The 24748-nt window shown below is 38.1% G+C and overlaps 3 protein-coding genes across 3 annotated transcripts; 1 reads left to right on the top strand and 2 right to left on the bottom strand.

The window, feature by feature from the left end:
* Positions 1–9463: 9463 nt before the first annotated feature.
* PDE312 (Nucleic acid-binding, OB-fold-like protein) lies at positions 9464–15217 on the top strand. The gene is made up of 12 exons (XM_078577520.1): positions 9464–10286; positions 11335–11394; positions 11480–11509; positions 11764–11837; positions 12525–12606; positions 12695–12768; positions 13017–13083; positions 13389–13481; positions 13671–13847; positions 13933–13983; positions 14083–14234; positions 14672–15217. The coding sequence occupies exons 1-12, from the start codon at positions 9501–9503 to the stop codon at positions 15090–15092; spliced, it is 2067 nt and encodes a 688-aa protein (XP_078433646.1). The 5' UTR covers positions 9464–9500; the 3' UTR covers positions 15093–15217.
* Positions 15218–16008: 791 nt separating this feature from the next.
* LOC144704474 (large ribosomal subunit protein mL54-like) lies at positions 16009–16410 on the bottom strand. The gene has a single exon (XM_078576913.1). It carries the CDS (start codon positions 16408–16410, stop codon positions 16009–16011), a length of 402 nt encoding a protein of 133 aa, XP_078433039.1.
* A 44-nt stretch (positions 16411–16454) lies between these two features.
* LOC144704934 (pentatricopeptide repeat-containing protein At3g04130, mitochondrial-like) lies at positions 16455–18452 on the bottom strand. The gene is made up of 2 exons (XM_078577522.1): positions 18350–18452; positions 16455–18180 (listed from the first exon to the last, which is right to left on the bottom strand). Exon 2 carries the CDS (start codon positions 18054–18056, stop codon positions 16527–16529), a length of 1530 nt encoding a protein of 509 aa, XP_078433648.1. The 5' UTR covers positions 18057–18180; positions 18350–18452; the 3' UTR covers positions 16455–16526.
* Positions 18453–24748: the final 6296 nt, after the last annotated feature.

Genomic DNA, 24748 nt, shown 5'->3' with positions numbered 1-24748 from the left:
ATCAACGTGTGCTGCATCTCACATTATTCCATGTGGGGAACAGAGAGAAGCCCCTGTTCATGTAAAATAAAACTAAACCCATGATTAGATTAGATGAATCATTACATGTGACATGCTGACATGTGCCACACATCAAGTCAGTGTGATTTTTCTATTAATCTAGTGTTACAGGCGCATGCCACATGTAATGACTGCAATATTTTACTTCTCAATAAATGAAGTAATTGTACTGTTAATATTATTTTTCTCGGACTGCCCATTTGCATTTGTTGCAATTTAAACCATACCTTAGACTCGTTGGTTGATAACACCCTAATTTCGGTCTTTATTTCATATTTATTCATGATTAAATGTATTTATGCAATTTCTAGACTTTTTGGGCCCTTTTGCACGTTTCGTTTGCAAAAGACCTACTGACAGCTTCGCCGCCACGGGCCGGCGAGATCCTAAATCGGAGGAGAGAGTGCGCCAGGGGGCATATACGCCAATTACTTTTGGGCGCGCAAAAGCAATTAAAATGCGCCAGCCAATGAGAGAGCGACACGTCATTGTTTGTTTAAAAAACTAGCATTGAATGAAATAGGTTAAGTTGTTTGTTTCTTTCTCCATTCTAGTTCTAGTCTTCTATAAATCATGCTGCTTGGCGGCACAAGAAAATTATAAAAATTTAGTTTTTATTTTTTTAAAGTCTCAATTTACCATTTTAGTTCTGAAAATCAACCCAACTCATTTTAAGAACCTCTTTCAACCTCTCTAAATGATTTCTTGATCCTTAATTTCTCACCTAATTAGGGTGACTTGATTCACAACGACAAAGGGCTACAAATTTTGCGTAATTTTCCCCTATTTTCAGCTTATCAATTGCGCGCGCCAGCTGATGCTACTAAAAGAATTTTTACGTAAATGAAAAATATGCAGCCAAAGGTTAGAATGACAGGAAAGAAGAGCGCGATGCAAGCTGCAAGGGAGGGCAAAAAGATAGAGAGAGACAGACCAGACATCTCTACACCCCCTCGTTTGGACATCAAACACGAACAATGAGGACCATTTACACAGCACCTTCATTTGAGGAATATTTATTACTCAGAGAAGAAAGATACAAAAAAAGCCTCATGGAGATGTTGAGGAGGGTAGATTTCAATAGAGAGAATTAAAGAAACGGAAGAGGAACTCTAGAATATTAGAGCCTAGTAGGGAAAGTGTGTGGAGGAGAGGCCTTTGTTCTCTTCCCAAACTCAATCAAATTTTTTTAGGGAGGGAGGTAAAGTTAGTTAGTGTAGTGAGTGGGGATTATGATGGTATTCATATCACTCCTAGTGGCCAATCACCAATGCCTGTGTTGATATTAATGGATGTCGATTTAAATCTGATTTTTTCATCTTAGAGGAACAACAAAGCAAGCACCTTTGTTTTTTTTTCTTAGATTAGCAAGATTATGATAGGAAGCGTGTGATAGACGAGAGTTATTAGAAAAATTCCTTAGAAAAAAATTAAGAGAAAGCTAGCTGACCTGTAGTGGAAGTGGACACTTTAAGGGCAGGGACTAGGAAATCTCTAAGAGGAAAATAACAAAAATATTGACGATGACAATCTATCCTCAAAACATCCTTGAAAACAAGGTTCCATACACATCTACTACTTCAACTCATCAAACTCCCTCATGTTCATTTCCAAACCATCATTGCATTCCCGACTAAATCTGACTAATAAGAACAGTATCAAGGTATTACAAGAGGAAAAGTGCAAAAAGAAGGAGAGAAGGAGGGATGAGTTTTGGATAATAAAAAAATTAAAATAAAGATATTTGCTGATATTAACAAAAGAACAACAAATAATAGAATAAGGACAAATGCTGGCATGAAGAGGATGTTTGTAGACAAGAGGAATCATCAAGGGGGCAAATAAATACATGAGAAAATGAAATGGACTCTAGGCAATCAACTATAAGGTCGACGTTAAGGTCATTCTGATGAACCCTTTAGAAATTATCACACGTAAGGTTATATGGATCCTAATCCATACTAGTACATTTTGCTCGCTTTGTTTTTTTGTTTGTTTCAGGGAATGGGGCCTCGTCCACAGCTCAGCTCTCACGGGAAGAATGCAGCATGACATATTCAATTTTTTACATCTATCATCTAAACAACAAGCCTCAAGTCCATCCCCACTGTTGCAATTTCTCTTCCCTCAATTTTTTTTTTCGTTACTAGTTCATTTTATATGGACGTTGACTCATGTGATTAATTTTTTAAAGATACTACATGAATTGAAGATTCCCCATTTCAATCAGCTCAAAATAGCGATCCCACTTATGTATTTCTCCCACACCAGCTACCTTTCATCAAAAAAAAATAGCAGTCATTCTCCGAGTCTCCTATGCACGGAATCCACCACTTCATTCACCTTGTTGTTCCACCGCCGCCGCCATCATCATCAACTTCCACCACCCACCTTCCTTTTCTACCGAGGATATGCTTATCTCCCATGTCGTCACTCTCCTTTCCACGGTATCACTCCCTCACGATACTGCCTCTTCTTTTTTTCTGCTGTTTCTCTCTCTGCTGCATCATCTAAATCTTTGATATACACAAAAAAAGAAGCGAAAAAGGAGTTTAGAAGAAGACAAAGAGAAAGGAGGGGTTTGAGTTGCCATTTCTGGTTTTGACTTTCAATTCAGGGGGCAATGGTCTCTATATTCTCTATCATTCCCTCTTCCTTAAAAATCTTGGGAGTAGGTTATCCAAGGTAGCACACACCGTTTGGACCACTAGGTGGCCGTCACCCGGGAGAGAGTGATCTTGCTCGCTAGAGAGTGTGGCCAGGAGAAAGAAACCCCACATTCCTGAAAAAGGTCGAGCTCAAAATGTCATTTAGTGTTTTAGTTCGGCTTGTGATTGATACATAACACTTCCCACACTTGTTGTCTAACGTTACACAAAAATAATGCTTCCAGTAAATTTCTGATTTTCCTATTTTCTGTTAATTAAGAGAAAAAATGTATTTATGCAATTTCTAGACTTTTGGGGCCTTTTTGCAACGTTTTTGCAAAAAAAGAAACAGCAACTCTCTCTCACACGGCAGCGTAGATCCTATATTTAAAATCATTCAAGAAATCGGAGGAGAGAGAGCGCTAGTATATATAATACCACTTTTTCTTGCGTCCCAAAAGCAATTAAGGAGGATTCAAAATGGCGCCAGCCATGAGAAGCGACACGTCATTGTGTTTAAAAAAAAAACTAATAAATAAATCAATTTTAAATCCATGGATTCTGAAGTCCGATTGAGATGATTTTTTTATGGATTTCGTCTTGATTGATCCTCTTTCTATCTGTATTAGATCATTCTTCAGATCTAGCCTACATTGATTATTCAAACTTTTGTGCATTTTGAATGAAATAAAGTTAAGTTGGCTTGGCTTGAGCGGCATGTACAAGCCCTTATGATTGAGAGGAGAAATTGAGGAATTTTATTTGGGCTGGGCATTCAATTTAAAAAAAAAGAAAATTATAAAAATTTAAAATTCACTCTAATTAGGATCTAAAACACCAAAATTAAATCAAATTGAAATTCCTACTTGCCTCCCTTGGGCGACACTCATACTTATCTTATTGCATAAGCCAAAAATTCACAACGACAAGGGCTACAAATTTGCGTAATTTTCACCCCTATTTTCGGCTTATCATTGGTCTATCTCACCCATGATTAAAAAATTCAATATGTTACTCAATCACTAGTCATTATGGCATCTTGATTTGTGATTCCATAATGGCTTATTTTACTAATGACTAGTTGTGTTAATCAATACAGAAAGGAATGATTGGTCGCCATTCGACAAATCAAATGGCAACATGTGGCAGGGTGTGGATTTAAATAAGGAAAACATTAATTAATGCATAAAAATCACATAATACAAAAATATAAAAAATTTACATTTTCTGACTGAGAAAAATAATAGCTTCAAGAATTTTATGTTGTAAAATTCATAAATAATTACATAACAGTTAAAAAAATATTTTCTTTATTAATATGGTGTTGTAAAAATCCCTAAAATTACCCAAAGATACAAAAATATATATTATATTATTCGAAGTGTAATTTAATTAATTTAGTCTTGATAACATGCATAGATAATCATTTTAATGTGAATAAACATGTAAATGTAGTGATCTTAACCAAGTAATTATCGTATTTTGAATAGTACATATGAGAGTGTCGTGGGGATTGCAATGTGAAATGGAGATGACATTTGTTAGACATGTAACATCATATGATTTGGATGACATTGGCAAAGATGGGCCGAAGCAACATAGTGGTCCAAGACACAAGAGTCTCATTGACATGTATGTGACATCCTTGGGCCATTTCATAGTGTTGCGTGTTGAGACCATCATTGACATCACTCATATATGTATGATTCACACAAAAGAAGACAGAATAGAATAGTAAGACACCTTTCACAGATTGGATCCATGATGTCTTGATTCCCCAAAATAGTTTTGTCGAGTTGTTTAACTGTCTAGCCTCTATATATACATGCAATCATTGGCACATTAAATCTCTTCCATCTTGATGACCATTAGTGCTTCACCATTGTCTTTTCGTCATTCTTGTCACATGGGTAAGGCAGGGCACCTAAAGATAGAAGGGAGAAGAAGGATGGGCAGCTGAAGACCTCTTACCTAGATGAATTTTTTTTTTCTTTCTCCTATTGTTACTTATCATGATTTAAAAAAAACCCTAATCTTTAAGTATATCTTTTTACATCCAAAGGGCCATTTGTGTGTGACCCTTTAGGGTCATGTATTAGTGTAATTAATGGCTCCAATGGCCCAGTAACCTTTATTCACAACCTCATTACTTATCTACATCAAAATATAGATTAACTAATCAAAGATTTATTTAATCTAATAGATAAGTTGAGTTTCCAGCCCGTGGAGTGCCAAGCTATAACTCATTATCTAAAAGATACATATGAGTGTATTAATTCTCTCATGGAATTTTACTGAAATTGATTCATCATGTATGTATAATCCCCCATCCTATTGATGCTCCTGGGACAACTTAGGTTATGGTCTGCTGTCAAACTTTAATCTATTATCCCATTGTGTTCTGATGCATGAGTAATAAATACAGAAGTCATTTTGTATATTCCACAATCCTATGCCACGGACTTCATTGCATTATTTTCCACTTCTCTCACTCTTGGTTTCATCAACGATATTTATTTCAATTCATTTAATAAATGATATATCTATATGATCTTGAATATTTAAAATATGATAACATGGTATTGAGAATTGTCATCACAAGGAGCAGAAATTAGAATAGTAAGGTCTTTTAAATGGTAATTAGGGAATGAGAAGGGATATATTTTGATGGAAGTAGAAATAATTATGAAGTATAGTGAGATTAAAAGGTGATAAATAATAATAATGTAGATTATGAATTTATGTATGAAATGTGAAAGGATAGAGGTTCACGGAAAAAATCAGAAATGGTGAAAGGATGATAATGATGATAAGTAGAGATAGATGTGTGTGTGCATACTTATACATATTTATACATATATATATGTAAGGGATTTAGAGTAGAGGATGAAATCTAAGTCCAAGTAACTCCCTATATATCCTTATAGTCTACTAGGATCTAGGATATTTTATGCTGAAGGGAGAGCTCCATTTTATCTTTTGTTGAGAAACTTCAATCAATAATTGGCTCCAAAGAACTTGATGGATGGATCTCATACTCGCTTTCTTTCGCTAGGTATACCAATGTAGGAGAAAACTCAAAATGGGTTTTAGATATGTGTATGGGTTATTATAGGTCCAATGGTATGGATGGATAGATGAGAGATAGAGGGAGAGGAAGAGAGGCAAAGAAGCCTTCAAAATTTCAACCCAAATCTCATTCTGGATTATTAGATTCACGTTCTAAAGTTAGACATTTTGAGTTTTCAATCATTTCTCGCTCCTCAATCAATCCCTGTTCTGGATCAATAGTGTGACATAAAAATCCAATGATCATTTAAAGTTCATACTTTGATTCCCATATTTAACTAGATTTTGATTTATTCCAACTGTGAAAGGCTCTTACATAGCTTCTCATACCATCAAACTAAGTCAATAAGAATATGCTTCTATACTTGATATTGCCACTTATTTTTAGGTTTAATAATTCATTATTCACCATTATATTTTGAAATGTTTCACATTTGGTTTTTTCATTAAGGTGTACTTTCTATATTTTGCTTCTTTATGAAACAAACAACTTTTGATTCAGCGTCAGGAGAATTTTGTGCAAACTGAAATTAAATGGCAATAATGGAGAAGCTAAATCAAAGTCCTAGACCAGAAAAAGGAGCTCAATCCATGGCTTAAAACATAAAAAGAAATTCCCAATACATATGAATGTCATCCTTTGGTCCCATATAAACCTTCTTAAGAATTGACTCAAATTAAGGCAATAATCATGGAAAGTCTATTTTAAAATTTTGAATTATCGAGGACATGGATCAATGCTTTAAATCAACATATTATATCCCTCCAAACCCTGGAAACTAAAATTGAAGGGCTGGGAGAGTTGGGGTACTTCTACTTAAACTCTTTTCCCTTGCTTTGTATAGTTTCTTGTATTTATTCTCCTGACATGTTGTTGATGCCTGGGATATCAGATTTTTTATACTTTTTTTTTTTACGATAGTGTATGAAGTTGAGGAATACACAAAATTCTGAAACAATCATGGATTGGAATTTTGGGAAAGTGATAGATCATAATAAAATGACATATTCTTCTTGTATTCCATTTAGTTTATTTATTCAAGTGTATGATGGATATTACATGGAGATCAAGCCTATCATAATTCAATGTATCAAAATAAATATTTATTCAGTCTTAATCTCATGTGATGTTTATAGTGAAGTACTTGAATCCATGCAATGATCTATTGAATTATTATGAAATCATAATTCAATGATCATTATCCTTTAAACATGTATACTAAATAATCCTATTTGAAGGATACTCAGGATAGATATATAACTATTCATCAATAATAACACTATTTGATCCTATTTATAGTACAAGTATGGTTAACCATTGTCCATCAGTATAAAGAAACTAAGCACAGATGGCGGGTTCTCATAATGGAAAGAGTTAATAAAATTAATTTGAATGAATCCTTAAATATTATTTTACCTAGACTTTTACCAGGTTGATTCATGTCACAGTCGTAAAAATGGTCCTTAGGCCCAAGACACTGAAGACATGTTGTGGATGAATAGGAATATCTTGCATCCAACGTATGAATCCCTAATCACATGATTTAAATTTATCTTAGCTTAGATATGGAAAGAAGTACATGAAGGTGATTGAGTGGTCAAAGATGGCACAATTTTCCATCTTACATAGAGGGAGAGAGATAAATACATACTAATTCCTACAAAATTTTGGAATGATAATGGGGACTTAGATGTTTATGTCATTAAAAGATTTAGGTCAAAGTAGACAAAAGGCTCAGATTTTTTGAAAAGGGTGAGAAATAAATGTCAATGTCAGGTGTATAATTGAATATGCAAGAATCCTCCTCCATGATTGTTTTTAAAGAATATACATGATTGGGAGTTCACAAGGATGGAAATTTGGATGGAGTTATGAACTGCATAGAGATAATGGAAATTTCACTTTATGGGGTTGATGAATCAATCCAAATATTGATGTCTAGTTAATAAACTCCATTTGCCAGAATCATCTAAGCTAAAGCTAAAATTTCTTCATCTTCCTAAGTTCTTTAGGTTATTCATTAATAATCCATGTATGAAGTTAGATTTGGAGAATAAGTAATAACTAACCAAAATCACAAATAGACTGACATCTAAAAAGGATAGTCATGAATATCATAAGCTAGTAAATGCAACCAAAATTTTATACAATACATTGACATTAAATATTAATTAAAATGATCTAAGAATGATATTTAAATGGATTATCAATAAAATTGATTTAAAAACCTTGTATAGTCGTGAAAAAACTATATCTCTATACAACCTAATTTTATAATATGACAAATCGTCTCACATTGAAAGAACCTACTGATTCTACCCCGTTTTTTGGATTCTAGGTGCAATGATCACTTCACTTGAGAGTTCTTTGGTTCAAATCAAAAGATCTCGCCCATGAAGCTTTATACTTCCCTCATAAAAATTATCAAAAATGACCATGTTTTGCACGAGATATGAGGGACTGGCTCTTTCTTTTCAACGTTGTTCTAGGGTTTGAATTAAGTTTATGACCATGAAATCACTTGGACAAATCATATATCTTCATTTGGTGAGTCCAAGGGTGTTCTACTGGCACTTTGTGAATGTTTTGATTATTTTATTTTTTATGGACGCTCCTCGTATGAGAATGTCTTTTTAGTCTCATAAGCCATGGTAGTGAGATTCAGTTACATTCACAAGAAATTATAAATATAATTCATCTGGGGTTAAAGTCAAATCATTTTCATGATCAGCCATATATAACTCTTGTTTCTTCTTTTATGTTATTTTGGGAATTCAAATGGAAGCAGTCGAAAAGTCAAGGATGGAGTGAAGAATATTAGTTATTGGGTTTTATATATTAATCCCCCACTATTTGCGAAATATTTAATCCCATAAGAATTTCTTTTAAAAGGAGACCGATTTTTATATTCCACTTCTTTACAATACAGAAATGACCATGTTTGGCTCACTATTTTGTACTCTATTTATGTCATATCTGTCTCTATCTATGTTGAAGTAAAGTTCCCAAGTATACCATTCCTATGGCATTCTTTCAGCAGCATTCCCGAGGATATGATCACTATGGCATTCCATGCATGACATGTATATATTAATATACATATATAGTGGTATACATATCTAAGTTGCATTCTGAAGAATAATCATCTCATGTCCTGCACTCACATATATATATCTCTCTCTCATTCTTCCTCTTATATATATAAATATATATAGAAAGATAATTTCTAAGTCTCTCTCTCTCTTCCTCTCTCCCTCTCTTTATCTCTAAGTTCTCTCTCTCTCCCTCCCTCTCTCCCTCCCTCCCTCTCTCTCTTCCTCCCTCTATCTCCCTCCCTTTCTCTCACCCTCCTCTCTCTCTCTCCCTCTTGCCCTCCCTTTCTCTCTCCCTCTCTCTCCCCCTCCCTCTCTCCCCCTCTCTCCCCCCCTCTCTCTCTCTCCCTCTCTCTCTCCCTCCCTCTCTCTCCCCCTCCCTCTCTCTCTCTCTCTCTCCCCCTCCCTCTCTCTCCCCCTCTCTCCCTTCCCCTCTCTCACATTATCTCCCTCTTTCCCCTCCCTCTCTCTCTCTCTCTCACTTTCTCTCTCTCTCCTCGCTCTCTCTCTTTATGACCCAATTCATGTAAGCACTACCCCTTGAAAAAAATCTCTAATATACACTGTAAAAACCCATCCAACCCCCCCCCCCCTCTTCAAATCAAGAGCCTCATCTGCAGAGCTCCGCAAATGGCTACCTCTCTTCGTCCTCCGAAGAAGACCCTCTCCCTCTCCTTCTCTTCTTCTTCCTCCTCCTCCTCTCTCCCTTCAATCCCGCGTGCCCATTTCCCATCTCCTCTCCTCTCCTTCCGAAACTCCCCTCTCCTCTCATGGCAGCGTCGCCTCCACCACCAACACAAGCCCCGGCGACAAACCCATCTGCCCAAAGCCGCCTACGCCCCCGACGAACTCCCCGTAGACGAAGAATTCCTCGCCAAATTCGCCCCCAAAGAGAACGAATCCGAAGAAGAAGCCCGGCGCCGGAACTGGGTCGATCGCGGTTGGGCTCCTTGGGAAGAGATCCTCACTCCCGAGGGCGATTTCGCTAGAAAAAGCCTCAACGAAGGAGAAGAAGTGCCTCTGGAGTCTCCCGACGCCATTGAAGCGTTCAAGATGCTCAGCCCGGCTTATCGCCGCACTAAGGGGATCGATGGGGACGCTTATACGATTTGGCAGATTGAAAATCAATTGGGGAAGAACCCAGTTGAGAATTTGGGGGATACTTTGTGGGATGGGCCTCTGGTGCTGAGGACTGTGCCGCCCAGGGATTGGCCGCCGAGAGGGTGGAGCGTGGATGAGAAAGAGTTGGAATTTATTCGGGAAGCGCATAAGTTGGAGTGGGAGAGGGTGGATTTGGAGAAAGAATCGAGCACGGATATTGATTCGGCTTGTTTGGAGAGGTATAAGGTGTTCTTGAAGCAGTATAAGGAGTGGGCCGCCGCCAATCGGGAGAGATTGGAGGAGGAAGCCTACCAGGTTTGATTTGCAGTCGTCTGGTTCTTACTGTTTGTAAGTTTTTTGGGTTTTTTTTCCTCGTCTGAATTGAGGAGAGATGATGAAAGTGGGATCTTTTTTAATAAATTTGGCGTGGGTTTGAACTTTTTTCCTCGGATCGGCAAACTTTCACGAGTAGCGAGAGTTTCTTTCGGTCTAAAATGTTGAAGATGTGCAGCTATTTTCTCGGTCTTTATATAAAATATTTTTTCATTGATCTGGGCTGTTTTTGTTTTTACGTTCTAAATTGTTGGCTTAGAGTATTTTGCTTGTTTCTGATGGATCCGATAATGAAGTGCTTGACTCCGAAAATCTATAAATGTATGATTACCATTATTACTCCATTCCTCATTAAGAATTAAATGTCTCCGTCTAAGCGTTTGTATTTTGTATCCGTTCTGTTTTATTTTAATCATAACTTCTAATGGCTCGTGTAATTTTGAACTGCGTCATGCATTATTGTTCCGCAAGTACTACAAAGTTTGATTTCTTTTTTGTTATACTCGCCTGACTTCAGAACAATCCATTGAAATTTATGATATTTAATTAGAACTCAATCCGATTGAAAGATTTTGTCTGGGTGATGCTTTTATGCCGTTGATCAACTTTCCTTGATTGAGGACCAGAGAATAAAAGACCCATAGATCGGCATTATTAAAATTCAAGATGAGCTCTTGAACGGTATTTTATCACCTAAAATCTTTTCTTAACTTAGGATGTTACAGTTTTAAAACGTAATTATTATTTTTGCTTATTATTTTTTCATACTAAAATATTCACTCGCATCACTTTTACATACAAGCCCAGTCTGGATTCGTAGTGTTTTACAGGACATTTATGGCGGGAGTAATTTTCCCTAGTGGATTCTGTCAAGGGACTCTGCTATAATGCACTTCTTTTTATTCACGCATGGTTTGAAGATATTGGATTTTCTATTTTCGTTTTTTTTGCTTTTAAATGATAATCTGACCCTATGGATTTAGAATTGTACTCAGTTAATCGTCTAAACATTATTGTGAATGTCCTGCAGTTAGATCAAGATTACTACCCTGGACGAAGAAAAAGAGGCGAGGACTACAACGAAGAGATGGTAAAACGAATTTATTCTTTGGTTTTTTTTTGCTGTTATACTTGGTAAAATTTACGCTACTGATCATCCTGAATTTTTATTGCAGCTTGAACTTCCGTTTTTTTACCCGGGACAGGTAATTTTTCCTTGAAGACTTCTTAAAAACCTGGGTTTTTTCTGCACTCTCTAGAACCTTTGTTTCATCTGGATGCCGTTTGCAGATTTTTAGGAAGTCAATTTATTACTTTTAATTTGCGCATGAAATGAAAAAAAAAAAAAGAACAGAAATATTGGCTATTGCCATCGTTTTGGAGAAATCGGTCATCCTCATTTTGGTTCTTAGAAACAATTAGTGCGCAGACTTTTGATGAATCGTTGCTCTTGATGCAGATTTGCGTAGGAAAAGTGAAAACCGTCCATCTTCATCAAGGGGCATTTGTGGACGTTGGATGTGTTCATGACGGGTATTTCTTGGATCTTGAGTTGGCTCTTTTCCTGATTTTATGCTTAGAACTCGAGAAAAAACGAAGTAAAATCTTGGGAAGAGGGGATATGTATAGTCAATGAGTGTTAATTGTTTCGCACAAACAAGTTTATTCTTTGTTATATGTAGGGATATTATCGAACTCTTGCCTTTAATATACATATCTCTAATTTTGGCTCTCCCCCTCTTCACTCCCTCTCTTCCTGATTTCCGCTCTCTTCTGTTCTCCACCGCGCTCTCTCTCTATCTATCTATCTTTCTATCTCTCTCTCTATTTGTTTCTCTATCTGTCTCTCTATCTATCTATCTATCTCCTTCCACCTATAGAGTTTCAACATCATTTCTGATTCGTCCGTAATATCTCTACAAACGATACAAATTCTGTTGTAATCGTTTCATTCCAAAGGCGATCCCACAGTTATATGAAATTCAAGTTTTATAACATTTTCAGCTCTTTTTCTCTGACATATCCGTGGAATGTTGTTCTTGATCTGAACCTTGATAAATACTGGCAATAAAAAGCATTTTTTTGCTTTAATGTTCTCTGGTTTATTGCCTAATGTTAAATATTATTTCTATTATAATGTGCTTCTCTGAATTTTGTGTATAAATGTGAAGGCCTATTTTTATAATTTGTAGTTTTAATGCGTTCCTTGAAATCACTTAGGTGGGTCCCAATAAAAGGTAATGATTGGTACTGGATTCGGCATCACATTAAAGTTGGGATGCAAGTGATAGTTGAGATTCTGGTTCGTTCTTCTTATCTTTTAAACCCGTGTAAAAAAAATTACATTTTTCTGTGAAAGTTACCCTAAAATTCTGCATTGTCTCTCGCAGGCTAAGCGTGATCCATATCGGTTTCGATTCCCGCTTGAGATGCGCTTTGTTGATCCTAATATAGATCATCTTATGTGGGTACAACCTTGGTTTCGTTTAATCATCTTCAATGGAATATTTTCTTTCGTTTTTTCTCCAGTTCACAGAATCTATAGTGTAGGAAGATAAAGCTCTTGATTCTTGAAAATCATGCTTGAAATGAAATTGGTGATAGTTGTCTTCACTGTGAAATTATGATTTTATTATTTTTTTCATTTGCCCAGCCATTGTGGTTTAAAAAACTTTCAAAAAAATTTTGATGTTGACTTTTTTTTACTCACAGATTTAATAGATTTGACTATCCACCAATCTTCCATCGTGAAGAAGACAAAAATCCAGAAGAACTCTGGGTAAATCAGCTCAGTTACTATCTTTTTTTTAATTTAATCGCTTCAACAGTTTTATCTGTTTATGTTCGGGTTGATCACTGGTTTCGGGTGATCTTCCCTTTTTCTTAAAAAAAATATATTTATTTATTTTATTGGCGTTATGAACATCACCGTTATTTAGGCATTATCTTTGATTGATGAGATGAAATAAAAATTACCCAAAAGAGTTTGATTGATGAGCTAGAATTATAGATTTCGGACGATACAATTTCGATTGAATTTCAGATTATTCTCTAACATTATGAAAATTGAATCTTAATACGCAGAGGGATGCTGGAAGACCACCCATTCCTAGAAAAAATCCTGGGATTAAAATTGAAGAACAGCCATTGCTTTCAAATCATCCTTATGTCGACAAGGTACTTATTTATAACCTCTTTCTGCTGATTTCTGCGCGTAAAAAATTGTTAGAAAAACCAGAATTTGCGAAATGATCAATCTAAAAAACTTTTTATTCAATTCATGAGATGTGAGAACATCTCTTATTTTTCCCTTTTATTTTTGCCAGTTTTGAACTAAGCATATGCTTTTAAAATTATCCGGTGCAGCTCTGGCAATATCATGTTTCAGAGCAAATGATACTCGATGATATGGAAAAGAACCCGGAAAAATACAAGGACAAGAAATATATGGAGTCATTTTTTAATGCTCCTTACGACGAAGAAAATAGCGTTGAGCACACCCAAGCTTACTACAAGAATTCATGGATTCCGAAGACAATATTGGTGAAATTTTATTCTTTCGGTTCTAAAACTTAAATTCTCATGTTGCCAGCTACTTATATGTTTTTAAATTTTGGTGAAATTACAGAAAACTAATGTTAGGGAACTTGATCTGGATGCCGCTCTAGAAGAACGTCAGGTTTGCTGTGATACAGTGACAATAATCCCTAGGAAAATGGTAAATATAGTTCATTGAGTGAAATATTTGTTTTTTTTTCCGTTTCGCTTGGGTTTTCAGCTGAATAATAAGCTGAAGAAAGAAGCAAAGGAGAGAGGCGAGGAGTACGAAGTGGGAAAACTTCGACGGATGGTTGAGATGGATGAGTATGATCTTCTCCATTGGCGGCGGTCACTTGAGGAGAGAGAAGCTCTCATCAGAGACATTAGCGCGTATTCTCTCTCTTCCTTACTGCATATATGTATTTCTGGGCATATTTTCTTGTCCCAAATCATCATTATCATTGTCGTCATCATCATCATCATATCATCACTATCATCAAATTTTTCATAACCTGGTTAATCTCCATTGGCACCATTTCATAACACCATCACCACCATTGTCATTATCATCATCATTGCTACCATTCTCATCGTCAACAGCATTACTATATTGTTGCCATTGTCATCATATTAATCATCATAGTAATTGCCATTGTTCCTACCGATAAAAACCTCCATTGCCACCATTGACATCATCATCACCCAACCATCACCCAACCATCACCATCATTGCAACCATTCCTCATCATTGTCTCATTGTCACCATCATCCATGACCATGGCAAGCAATTGACATCAGTATTTCTGAGATGAATGATCTGGATGCAGTCGGCGGGCGGTGGATCTACCGGTGGAGGAGCCGGGGCGGTACGTGGACGAAAGCGTGCTGGGCAAAGACCGTTATGATCCGACTAACCCCTTGTACCGCTACGACTATTGGGGCGAGCCCAAGAACTCGGAGAAGAGCAAGCAGGAGCGCCTCACCGAGGATCACAACCGTGCCATTGTCGGCAAGTCCAAGCTTTGGTATGACATGTCATACGAGGAAGCCCTCACGCACCGCAGCAAAACCCGACAACCAGATCATCCTGCCCAAGATGATAATGATACTGAAGATGATGATGGGTATGGTGATGATCTGGACTTCGACTATAGCATTTTTGGCGATTCAGGTGCAACCATCGGCAAGCCATTTGTCAATGGCACCGAGTCACCGGGTGTCTCAGATGACGGCATTTTTGAGGACTAGATTTTGCAAAGACTGCCCTGACTCTACGATGATAAATGATGATGGAAAAAGAGTAGAATTAATCATCTCTCTCACCCTCTTATTTTTCTAGTAAGATCAAAAAGGACACCTGATTCTCCTCTGCATCCATCTCTCTCTACTTCCATGGATAAACTACGCAGTTTAGACATATTTTCTCTCCAGACATAGAAAAGATTAAGACATTACTTTGACTATAAAAGAAAGCGGGTTACCCCATCAGTACACTTGGCGGATACAAGAGGTTATTTTCTGCTTGCAAGTAGACGTGGTCTTTCTGTTCTTTTTGTGCAAATTTGTGCGAATTGTTCGTTCTGTTTGGTTTTCCGAACAGAACAAAAACAAATTCGAACAAAATGTTGCACAGACCCATGTGTAGTTCTTTTGTTCTCTTTGTGTGAATTTTGTTCTAGTTTTGTGCGAATGTGCGAATTTTGTTCATTTTTTAAGAAAAAAAGAACAGAACAAAGAACAAGGCCCTGTGTGGTTCTTTTGTGCGAATTTTTTGTTCGTTTAAAACGAACATAACAGAACAACCATGTCTACTTGCACGTAATGTTGGACTTTTGCAATGCGAATGATATCGACCCATTGGTCTCTCTAGATGGCCAAAATCAGCAGACTGAGAAAATTTCTCCCCCTAGATAATCCGTAGGGAGAGAAGAATTCTCTACCTCTTTACATCCATCTCACCAGAAACTAAAAATCAGTAGAGTAGAGAGAGAATGCACGCCTTGGGGGAAAATAAAATCCAGCTATCTCAAACCTATTGTATATTGCAACAGAATAGAGGGAATAACTTCTTTTTTTAAGGAAAGAACTTACCTCATGGATGCGATGAGTCTGTTGCCAAAAATCAAGAAATCCACAGAGAGAGATGACCAGCTTGTGGGGGGGATCAGTTCTTGGCCCTGACGGAGTTGCTCTCCTTAATCCTGGCTCGGTTGTCAAGCTTGACGAGGCGGCGGAGCTCATCATAGGAAAGAGTCTCAGGGTTCTTCCTCTGGAGCTCACTGAGGGGAGGGCGTTTGTCTAGAAGCCGCCATAGCCATTCTGGGTACTCTTCGTCTGGTAAGATCTTTGGGTCAGCCCCATCCTTTAAGATGTTTGCACCGACGACGGTGGTCTTCTTCACCTCCAAAGAGATGGTGGACGCCTTTGGGGCGTCGCCGCCACCCTTACCGCCTTTCTTTGCCTTGCTGCCACCCGCCGCGTAGCCTCTACTAGTAACCGCTGCCACTGCCGCTGTTGAACGGGTGAGAAACACCAGCTTTGAGAGTTTCACCAATCTCATCGCCATCCTTCCCTGCTTGTCTTCTCTTCCACTCTTCTGTTGCTCTGCATTTGTTTTGGACCTCATTAGACAGGATTCATAATAACAAGGCCACCGCATAAATGAAATAATAGTTTTCGCTTCTATCTAGAACATAAAGTTCGTGATTCCTTGTTAGTTGATGATCTCCATAATCTGCTTTCTTTGACAAGGTTTTTGATCTTCTCTGCCGTGCTATGCATGCTCTTTTCCTCAGTTTCTTTCAAGAGCAGCTTCCAAGTCTGATTCCTGGGGGTAATCTCTAGATTTACCATTTCCTCAAAGAGAAGGAACGCCCAGTCAGTTCTCCCGATTCGACAGAGCCCATGGATCAATAGAGAGTACGTTGCAAAGTCCAGACTTAATTGGTGCTTGTTGACCATCTGGTTGACTAGAAAGGAGAGTAGATCTACTTTATCGACCCCTCCTTTCAAACAAAGTTTAAATAGTGGACTGTAAGTCATCAAATCCGGAGTGCAAGAAGCACTTTCCATCTTCTCCAACACCTTCAATGCTTTCTCTTCGTCTGAGTAGTGGCAGAATAAAGATATCATAGTGTTGTAGGTTGAAATATCAGGCGCCACCCCATTAAGATTCATGTCCTTGTCAAATACACGGGCGGCTTCAGCGAGTCGACCAGCTCGGCCCAGCACGAAGATCAAGGAATTGAAAAATATTCTATCAGGTTTACATCCAGATGCATTCATCCTGTCCACAATTCTCTTTGCGGCTTCATAACCATGGATCTTTGCCACTGAATGCATGGCAATAGTGTATGTGACGACATTCGGGCTGCAACCCTCTTTATGCATCTTGTCAAGAACCTCATAAACCCTGTCAATGCTAGAGCCCTTGCAGTAAGCTTCGACCATTATCGAGTAAGTGATCACCGAGGGGCGGAGACCATAGCTTCTCATCTCGACAATCGTCCACTCGGCCTCGTCGGTTCGATTGATATTGCACCACCCATGGACAAATATGTTGAAAGTGTAAGCATCAGGTGGAATTCTGTGCTTAAGTTCCAAGTAAATCTCTCGTGCCGTCTCGACATGTCTCTCTTTGGAGAGGGTATCTAACAAGATGTTCATGGACTCGGTGTTCTTGTTCAGCCCAAGAAATTCCAACTGATGGAAGAACTCAATCGCTTTGTCCTTCATTCCAGCACCACTAAATCGCCTCATCACTTTTGCTGCTGTATCAAGAGTGATCAGTTCCTTCTCACGCATCTCACTTACCAACTCTGACATTCTATCAAACTGCTTCATCTTTCCCAGCAAATCCACCATTCTGTTGAACGAAGTTGAAGTATGATTGTATTCATTGCACAGAGCTGCCCACCTGAAAAAACCCATGGCGGATTTCCAGTCATCTCCAAACCCACGGAACAATCCTTCAACAAGGGAGGTTGACATCTGAATCTCAGAGCATCCATGGTCAAGTTCTAGCCGCTTCACTACATCGTCAATTGTGCCATGGCGTGATGAAGATATCACCAGACGGATTCTACGGGCGGCATCCTTCTCAGATTGATGGCTGGTTGAAGAAGCAGATCTCTCCAAAGAGAACAATGTCGAGAAGAGAAGTCTTCCAGGGCCTCTAAAAATCCCTTCGTTCCTCGCTAAGAAGAAAGACATCGAAATGAAGCAGGAACGTGCAGCGGAAGGAATTCGAACGGAGTAACAAACAATTTTCAATGCCAGGAAATTTCAATCGCCGCAAGTCTTGGATGCAAGAAACCAGCCCTACAGCTCTCGTCCGCTTCGCAACGATCGAGAAGAAGGAAACCCAAAAAAAACCCTCCAAAAATCAGCAAAAACAAGGCTTAATCGACTTCTCTACTGAGACGGGAAGCATGATTGGGCGGAGTATTGGTCATAAAAAGAAAAAAATTCGCAAGATTAGATCACAAATGGAGCAGCGAGTGCACCTTTCACGGATCAGACGACGGCGTGCAGGGAAATTTTCGAACTTGCGATCCGATCGGCGAGAGAAAGTTTGCTAGGTTTTCCTCCCAAGTCTCTCGATGAATATCGTTTGTTCTATCTTATAATATCATACAAGGAACAAAATTTCAAAAACCAATTAGCGGAAATTAAAGCCAATTTTCTCCTTACTTTTCTCTAATTAATTGTTTTCACAAGTAATTTTAGTTAGTGAACGCTAAGGTCTTGTCTCAGTCAGGGTTTAGCAAAACTCTAAACCTAGACCCGAAATTCAGTCTCCAAGTCATTGTTTTGAAAAAAAAATTAAGAACTCAGAGTTAATATTAAAATATGAACTTCTAATTTTGAGTTTGTTATATCTTATAATATAATGCAACAAACAAAATTTCAAAAACCATTCAGTGAAATTAAAGCCGATTTTCTCCGTTATTTTCTCTGATTAATCATTTTCGTTTGTAATTTTAGTTAGTGAAGGCCAAGTTCCAGTCTCAGACCAGGTTTAGCCAAACCCTAAACCTAGACCTGCAGTTCCATCCGATCTCGGCCTCAGTCTGGTCATGTTAACTAGCCAGCCTCAAAGTCATTGTTAGCTCAAAGTTTATCTTAAAATATGAACATCCAATTTTGCTCATGGAACCAATAGAATAAATCAAACAAAATCTTAGCATGATTTTTTATGAGGTGGAATAATGTCTTATAAGAATTAAGTCAATCTTGGAAACCATAATACGATTGTTAAAAATTAAGTTTATATTCACCTTTCAATGGATTCCACTAAACTTGGTCTTCCCATCAAGTTAATTACATTTCTCAAGCTGGATGGATCTTATAGACCTAATTAGGGAATGGGGGATAATATAAACTTATTTTTAAAATTTGCTTAAATGTGTTCAATATGCTTTTTAACTCCCTTAATTTTTTTCACACATCATTAATTTATCTCGAGTTTCAAGAATTTGGGGATATTGTAGACATAAATTTGCCAAATGTGCTTAATAATTATTCAATCACATGAAACTTTGGTTTAGTGTACTAGGGAAGAGGGTTGAGACGGTCATTTATCTCAAGAAGATTGTAAAGAGGGATCAAATCCAGATTTTTAATGTGGATAAACTCAAAAGACCTTTAAATTGTGTACAGTATGCTTATTAATTATTCAATCACATGAAACTTTGGTTCAGTGTATTTGGGATGAGGTTAAAATTGGTAATTGGCCTATAAACCCAAAAAAATAAACAAATATATGTAGTTCAATATAAGGATAAGTAGATGACTTTAAGTCATTTGTAGGGAACACCACGGTCTGACCACAGTTCAATCAGACCAAACTGAACTCCGTCGTCAGTTCACCTCTTCAGGGTGGACCAAGCATCAGAGGGGACCTAAGACTGTCAGTACAGTTATTTTATTATACTTTGTAATGTTCTAATTGATAAATGTACCCATCTCTCTCTCTCTTCCACTCTCTCTCCCTCTCTCTCCCTCTCTCTCTATCTGTCTATCTCTCTTTATCTATCTCTCTATCTATCTATCTCTCTCTCTTTACCTATCTATATCTATCTCTCTCTCTTTATCTATCTACCTATCTGTCTCTCGTCATCGTATTCTCTCCTTCTCTCAATTGCTCTGTCTCTCTTTCCCTCTCATTCTCTCAATCCACCTTTCACTCTTTCTCTCACTCTCTCCCTCTTGAGAATCACACTCATGTTTCCCTCCCATTCTATCCTCTCTTTCATTCACAATATATCCCTCTGTCAATCACCTTTCCCTTTCACTCTCTTACCTTCTCTAACTTCACCTTTCTTTCTCTCACTATCTTCCTCTCTCAATTGCACTCTATCTCTCTTTCTCTCTCACCTGACCCGAAGCCAACATCATAGTAGGTCTACTTTAAGTTGAAGGTGTAATTGTAATTGTCCAATATTCTGAAAGAAGATAGGATGGCCTGATTTTAAATGCCTAAAGTTTGTATTTTTTCTTGTGTAGGTATGATTGGTCAGGGCAGTTGATGTGGATGACAGTGTACACACTCGAGGATTTTGATTTGATAGTGGAGGATAATGCAGATGGCAGTCACTGATTGGGCAGTTGGGACATGGACGATGGTGACCTGATTTGTTAAGTAAGGTCCATCATCGTGATTTAACCACAGCTGTTCAACTCAATGTTAAGATGATTGCACAACCAAGGGTAGAGAAGCATGTATCCATCCCTAAACATTGCTCCCATAGCTGGACAATGGATTCTGGCTATGGAAAGGCTGCCCAATCCAATGGCTCTGAGAAAAATGTGTTGATGTTACCAACACAGACTACTCCTGAACCCTTAAAATGGCTTTTCTTATCACATTTCACCACCTTTCATTGCAAAGGGGAAATGCGCAGTGAACGATTTTTTATGTGGATTGAAGAGGTCTGGAAGGGTCTTAACAGCTTTCGCACAGGTTGAAACTTTCAGGGAAGTATCGAAGAAGCTATAAGAATATCCATGTTGTGCCAGCACAGAAAACTTAAACTAGGGAAGCACGCCCACGCATGGTGCAGCAAACAGTGCCCCTATTCTTATCTCAAGAGAATCAGGGAATTTTGGTTTTTTTATGTAACTTCTTTAGGCAGAAATTTAGTTTTTATTCTTATACCAGTACATCTATTGAGATTGAATTAATTATGGAGTCATAATTTGATCACATTTGATAAGACAACCTCTTTGGGGCATTTCGTCGAACACCTTAGGGCATGCTGAAATTGCATGAGTTCTTTCTTAATTTATCTTATATTTTATATTAAAAATACCACAAATAAATATCAAAATCTATTATTTCATATATAATATATGCCCCCATCATCTTTCATTAATACACATCATTAAGTTTGAAACCTTTTTTTATCGTGGCCAATCAGAGGCCTGGAAAAGAATAAAAGAAAAGAATTAAAAATAATAATAAATTTTACCATCTGCTCTTCCTTAAGAAGATTGGACGCCTGAGATTATATCGGAGCACTATAAAAGTGTGTTCTGATGCAGGCTTTGGGCCAAGTCGGCTCGAAGCCCAGTCAATATTTATTCCTATTTGTTTTAAGATCTTGGCCCGTTGGGCCACTATCCATCTCATCACCTGTCGGCCAGGTCCGATGCAGAGCTGAAATAAACAGTCAGATACAATCTCATATCCAAAGATGTTAGTAAAATGAGATCTATGTAAATCTGATTAGAATATGATAAATGAAGTAAAATGGCATCTCCCACGGGTGTGTGCGCTTGGGCCTCTATTGGCTCTCTATTAGGCTTTCTTGGGCTCAGTTTGTGTTTATGTGTGCTTGTTGGGTGATGCTACTTGTGGGTCGACTGCTTGCTGGCTGCTGGCAGGCTTGAGCATCATGTGCAGGCCTGCCTGTGGATGGCTTGAGTTATGATGCACTCCGGTGCAGCAGCCTCAAGTGCTTCATATTGCTACCTGTTTACTTGTTCTTCTTATTCTTATTTATCTTAAAATGATCCAAAAATGGCCTTAAGATGTGTATGTTTGCACAACTCATTTTGGGTTCATCGCAGGTCCCACACCCTCGCCTTCATCGCGGCTCATCCTCACATTCCTCCCATGTTCTATTAAACCTTAAATTATTAAACCCTAAATCAGATACTACTTAGGGATTTTTCCTATGTCATATTCTGAAAGAAAATAATTTTTTGATGTTTTTGAAGGTCCATCAAGGTTTTCTTAGCATCTTCAGTGCTCTGAGAAGTCAACAGAAAAGGAGGAGAGGTTGATCTCAATCACATACATTGGTTTGATCCATATCACCTTCCTCATCTCCCCCATTTCATTCCATCATCATCCATCATACATTGCACATCCTCTACGTCGTCACAATCCCACCCCTTGTTCTCTATCATCCATCGAAATCATAGACCCTAAATCACTATCTTCCTCTCATTCCCTACTTACTCATCTCCTACATACATCATTTTCCCCTTAGTCTTCATCTGTCTTTTTCCTACAATTCCTTTCATCCTATTCACATCACCCTATGTACATCTCTTCCTATGCAGCGTCACACCTGAGTTAAATACTTAGTACCTTCCCTTTAATCTCACAGCTTGCGTCGCATCACTACCTCTTACATTATAGTATCATTTTCTCATCCTACCTTTTACATTACCTCTTACATTACCTACATCTCTTCTTACATCTTACCACTATCTAGAGATAGACGACCCATACTCGTCCACTAGCTAGAACTATTACGTGAGTATTTGTTTACAATTTTTATTGATTAAATTCAAATCAACAATGACAAAATATAATACTAAATTTGAGTTTATCACCCATGATACAACACGAGATAACCAAACACAAGGAGATTAACTGTCATTTCATTAAAGACAAGCTTGAGTCCAAACTCATCGACAATGGTTTCCTACCAAGCAACAAGTAGTAGATCTCATCACTATAGGTCTTTCTCCAAATCAACGTGAAGCTCTCACATCCAAGTTGGGAATGCAAGACATTCATTCCTCAGCCTACGGGGAGGAGATATGGCTGTATTCTGTAACACATGAAAATAGTCTGAGGTCAAATAGTCCTTATCTGCTCATTGTACTACATATTGGGCTCAAGGTTATCAGGCCCAAAACTCATCTTGTATATTTTGACTTTAGGTTCTGCGAGGTGAGTTTACGAGCAGGTCATGAAGTGAAGATGAATCTTCTAAGAAGTCAATGAATCGATGAAGACTAAAGAAGAAGGTTACCCGTTAAGAAAGGGGCGCGGCGTGAATGGACTAAATGATGGAAGGTTACGAAGTCAATTCACAATATGCGAATGAAGAAATATTTTCGTCACCAAAACATCATCAGTCCATTTTTTTCATCCATCATGCGTCACGAATGACGGATGACAAATGAGGGATGACTAAAAGCTCTCCGTTCAGTCATCCGTCCGTCGTTCTGGACGATGACGGATGACAAATGAGGGATGACTAAAAGCTCTCCGTTCAGTCATCCGTCCGCCGTTCTGGACGATGACGGATGACGAAACATCATCCGCCCTACACCTTTAGTTGATACCGCTTCAATTAGGCACGGATTGATCTCATGCATATTGTGTTGCGCGGTGTGGTTCAAATTTTTTATGCTCACTTTGCACAGCCCCGGGAGCATAAATGTGTGTGACCTTGGGTGGAGAGAATGGTCAACACCACTTCGAATAGGCATGGTCCAATCCCGTGCCGAGTGCGTTTGCGCAGTTGATGGAGCGTACATATGCAGACACATCGTGTAGACCCTCAAGCTCTCTTGCTTTTCGTCACTCTATTTCTCTTTTTTTCTTGGCTCCCTATCATTGTGCTCGATTCTCATTTCTAGCTCTCTCTTGTCACTCTTGTTTCTCGTATATTGTTACTCATCTCTCGCATTTCCCAAGTTGTGTAGGGGTGTGGGGTGAGGTTTCACGTATTGATCTCGAGGTCAGAGATGGATGGCATTAGTCATTTGTGTTGGCAATTAAAAATTGTTTACAACCGTCCTCCATTCAAGTCATCATATGTTCTTCCCCTGGGATAGAAACATAATGAAATACAGATTATATGATGCATGGCTCACTGGAATGTTTTTAGTCTCATTCCCTCATCTTCACATTTAAATATTGGTACTATTGTCTGCCCGTGATATCAACCTCTTTGATATCCAGGGAAAAAATTTGGTGTTAGTTAATAAAATCATATATCAATATAGACATTAGTGACATAACATGTTATGTTCTATGGCCTTAATTTGGATGAAACAAAATCAATTCACATTTGAGAAGACTATGAACATGATCATGATGTCACTCAAAACCTATTAATCAAATCACTTGTGTATGAATCAGATACATATTTTATTGATTCCTCGAGTGAGACATGTTGGGTTATAGAGGCCTTGACATGGATGAAGACGAAGATTCCATGCATCAGAAGACACGTAACAGAATCATAACGGCATCATTAAAATGTTGAAATGAAGTACCTTTTCATGGATCACATACGTGATTTCTTAGATCACGGAGGGAGACGAGTCAAGTTGCTCAAGTGTGCAACTTCTTGACCTATCCATGCGATCCTCGGCACGTCAAATCTCCTCCTTCTTGTTGACGAGCCCTGTTTTTTTTTCATCGTCGTCGTTACGTCGTCCTGACCGCACCGGGGATGGTGAGGGGTTGTGGGGAGAAGGGAGAAGAATGGTAAAGGCCCTGAAAATTTTTCGCTTGGGTGAATTTCGTTCAGGGCCTTCCCTTATTTATACTTAGTGGGTATTTTTCATAAAACCCCAAAACTCAAGTGTATCTTCCGACGTCCAAAAGACTATTTGCGTGTGACCATATAGGCTCATGTATCAGTCTAGTT

Source organism: Wolffia australiana, chromosome 6, assembly GCF_029677425.1.
Source record: "Wolffia australiana isolate 7733 chromosome 6, ASM2967742v1".
NCBI lineage: Eukaryota > Viridiplantae > Streptophyta > Magnoliopsida > Alismatales > Araceae > Wolffia > Wolffia australiana.
Note: the sequence above shows the minus strand (reverse complement) of the source record. Positions and strands in the feature narration are given on the sequence as shown.

Excerpts from the sequence above, each read along its gene's own strand:
- PDE312 (XM_078577520.1), top strand. The coding sequence starts at position 9,501 with ATGGCTACCTCTCTTCGTCCTCCGAAGAAGACCCTCTCCCTCTCCTTC. Across the intron at positions 11,838-12,524 it reads GTTGGATGTGTTCATGACGG|GTGGGTCCCAATAAAAGGTA; the intron begins GTATTTCTTGGA and ends GAAATCACTTAG. Across the intron at positions 14,235-14,671 it reads CTCATCAGAGACATTAGCGC|TCGGCGGGCGGTGGATCTAC; the intron begins GTATTCTCTCTC and ends ATCTGGATGCAG.
- LOC144704474 (XM_078576913.1), bottom strand. The coding sequence starts at position 16,410 with ATGGCGATGAGATTGGTGAAACTCTCAAAGCTGGTGTTTCTCACCCGT.
- LOC144704934 (XM_078577522.1), bottom strand. The coding sequence starts at position 18,056 with ATGTCTTTCTTCTTAGCGAGGAACGAAGGGATTTTTAGAGGCCCTGGA.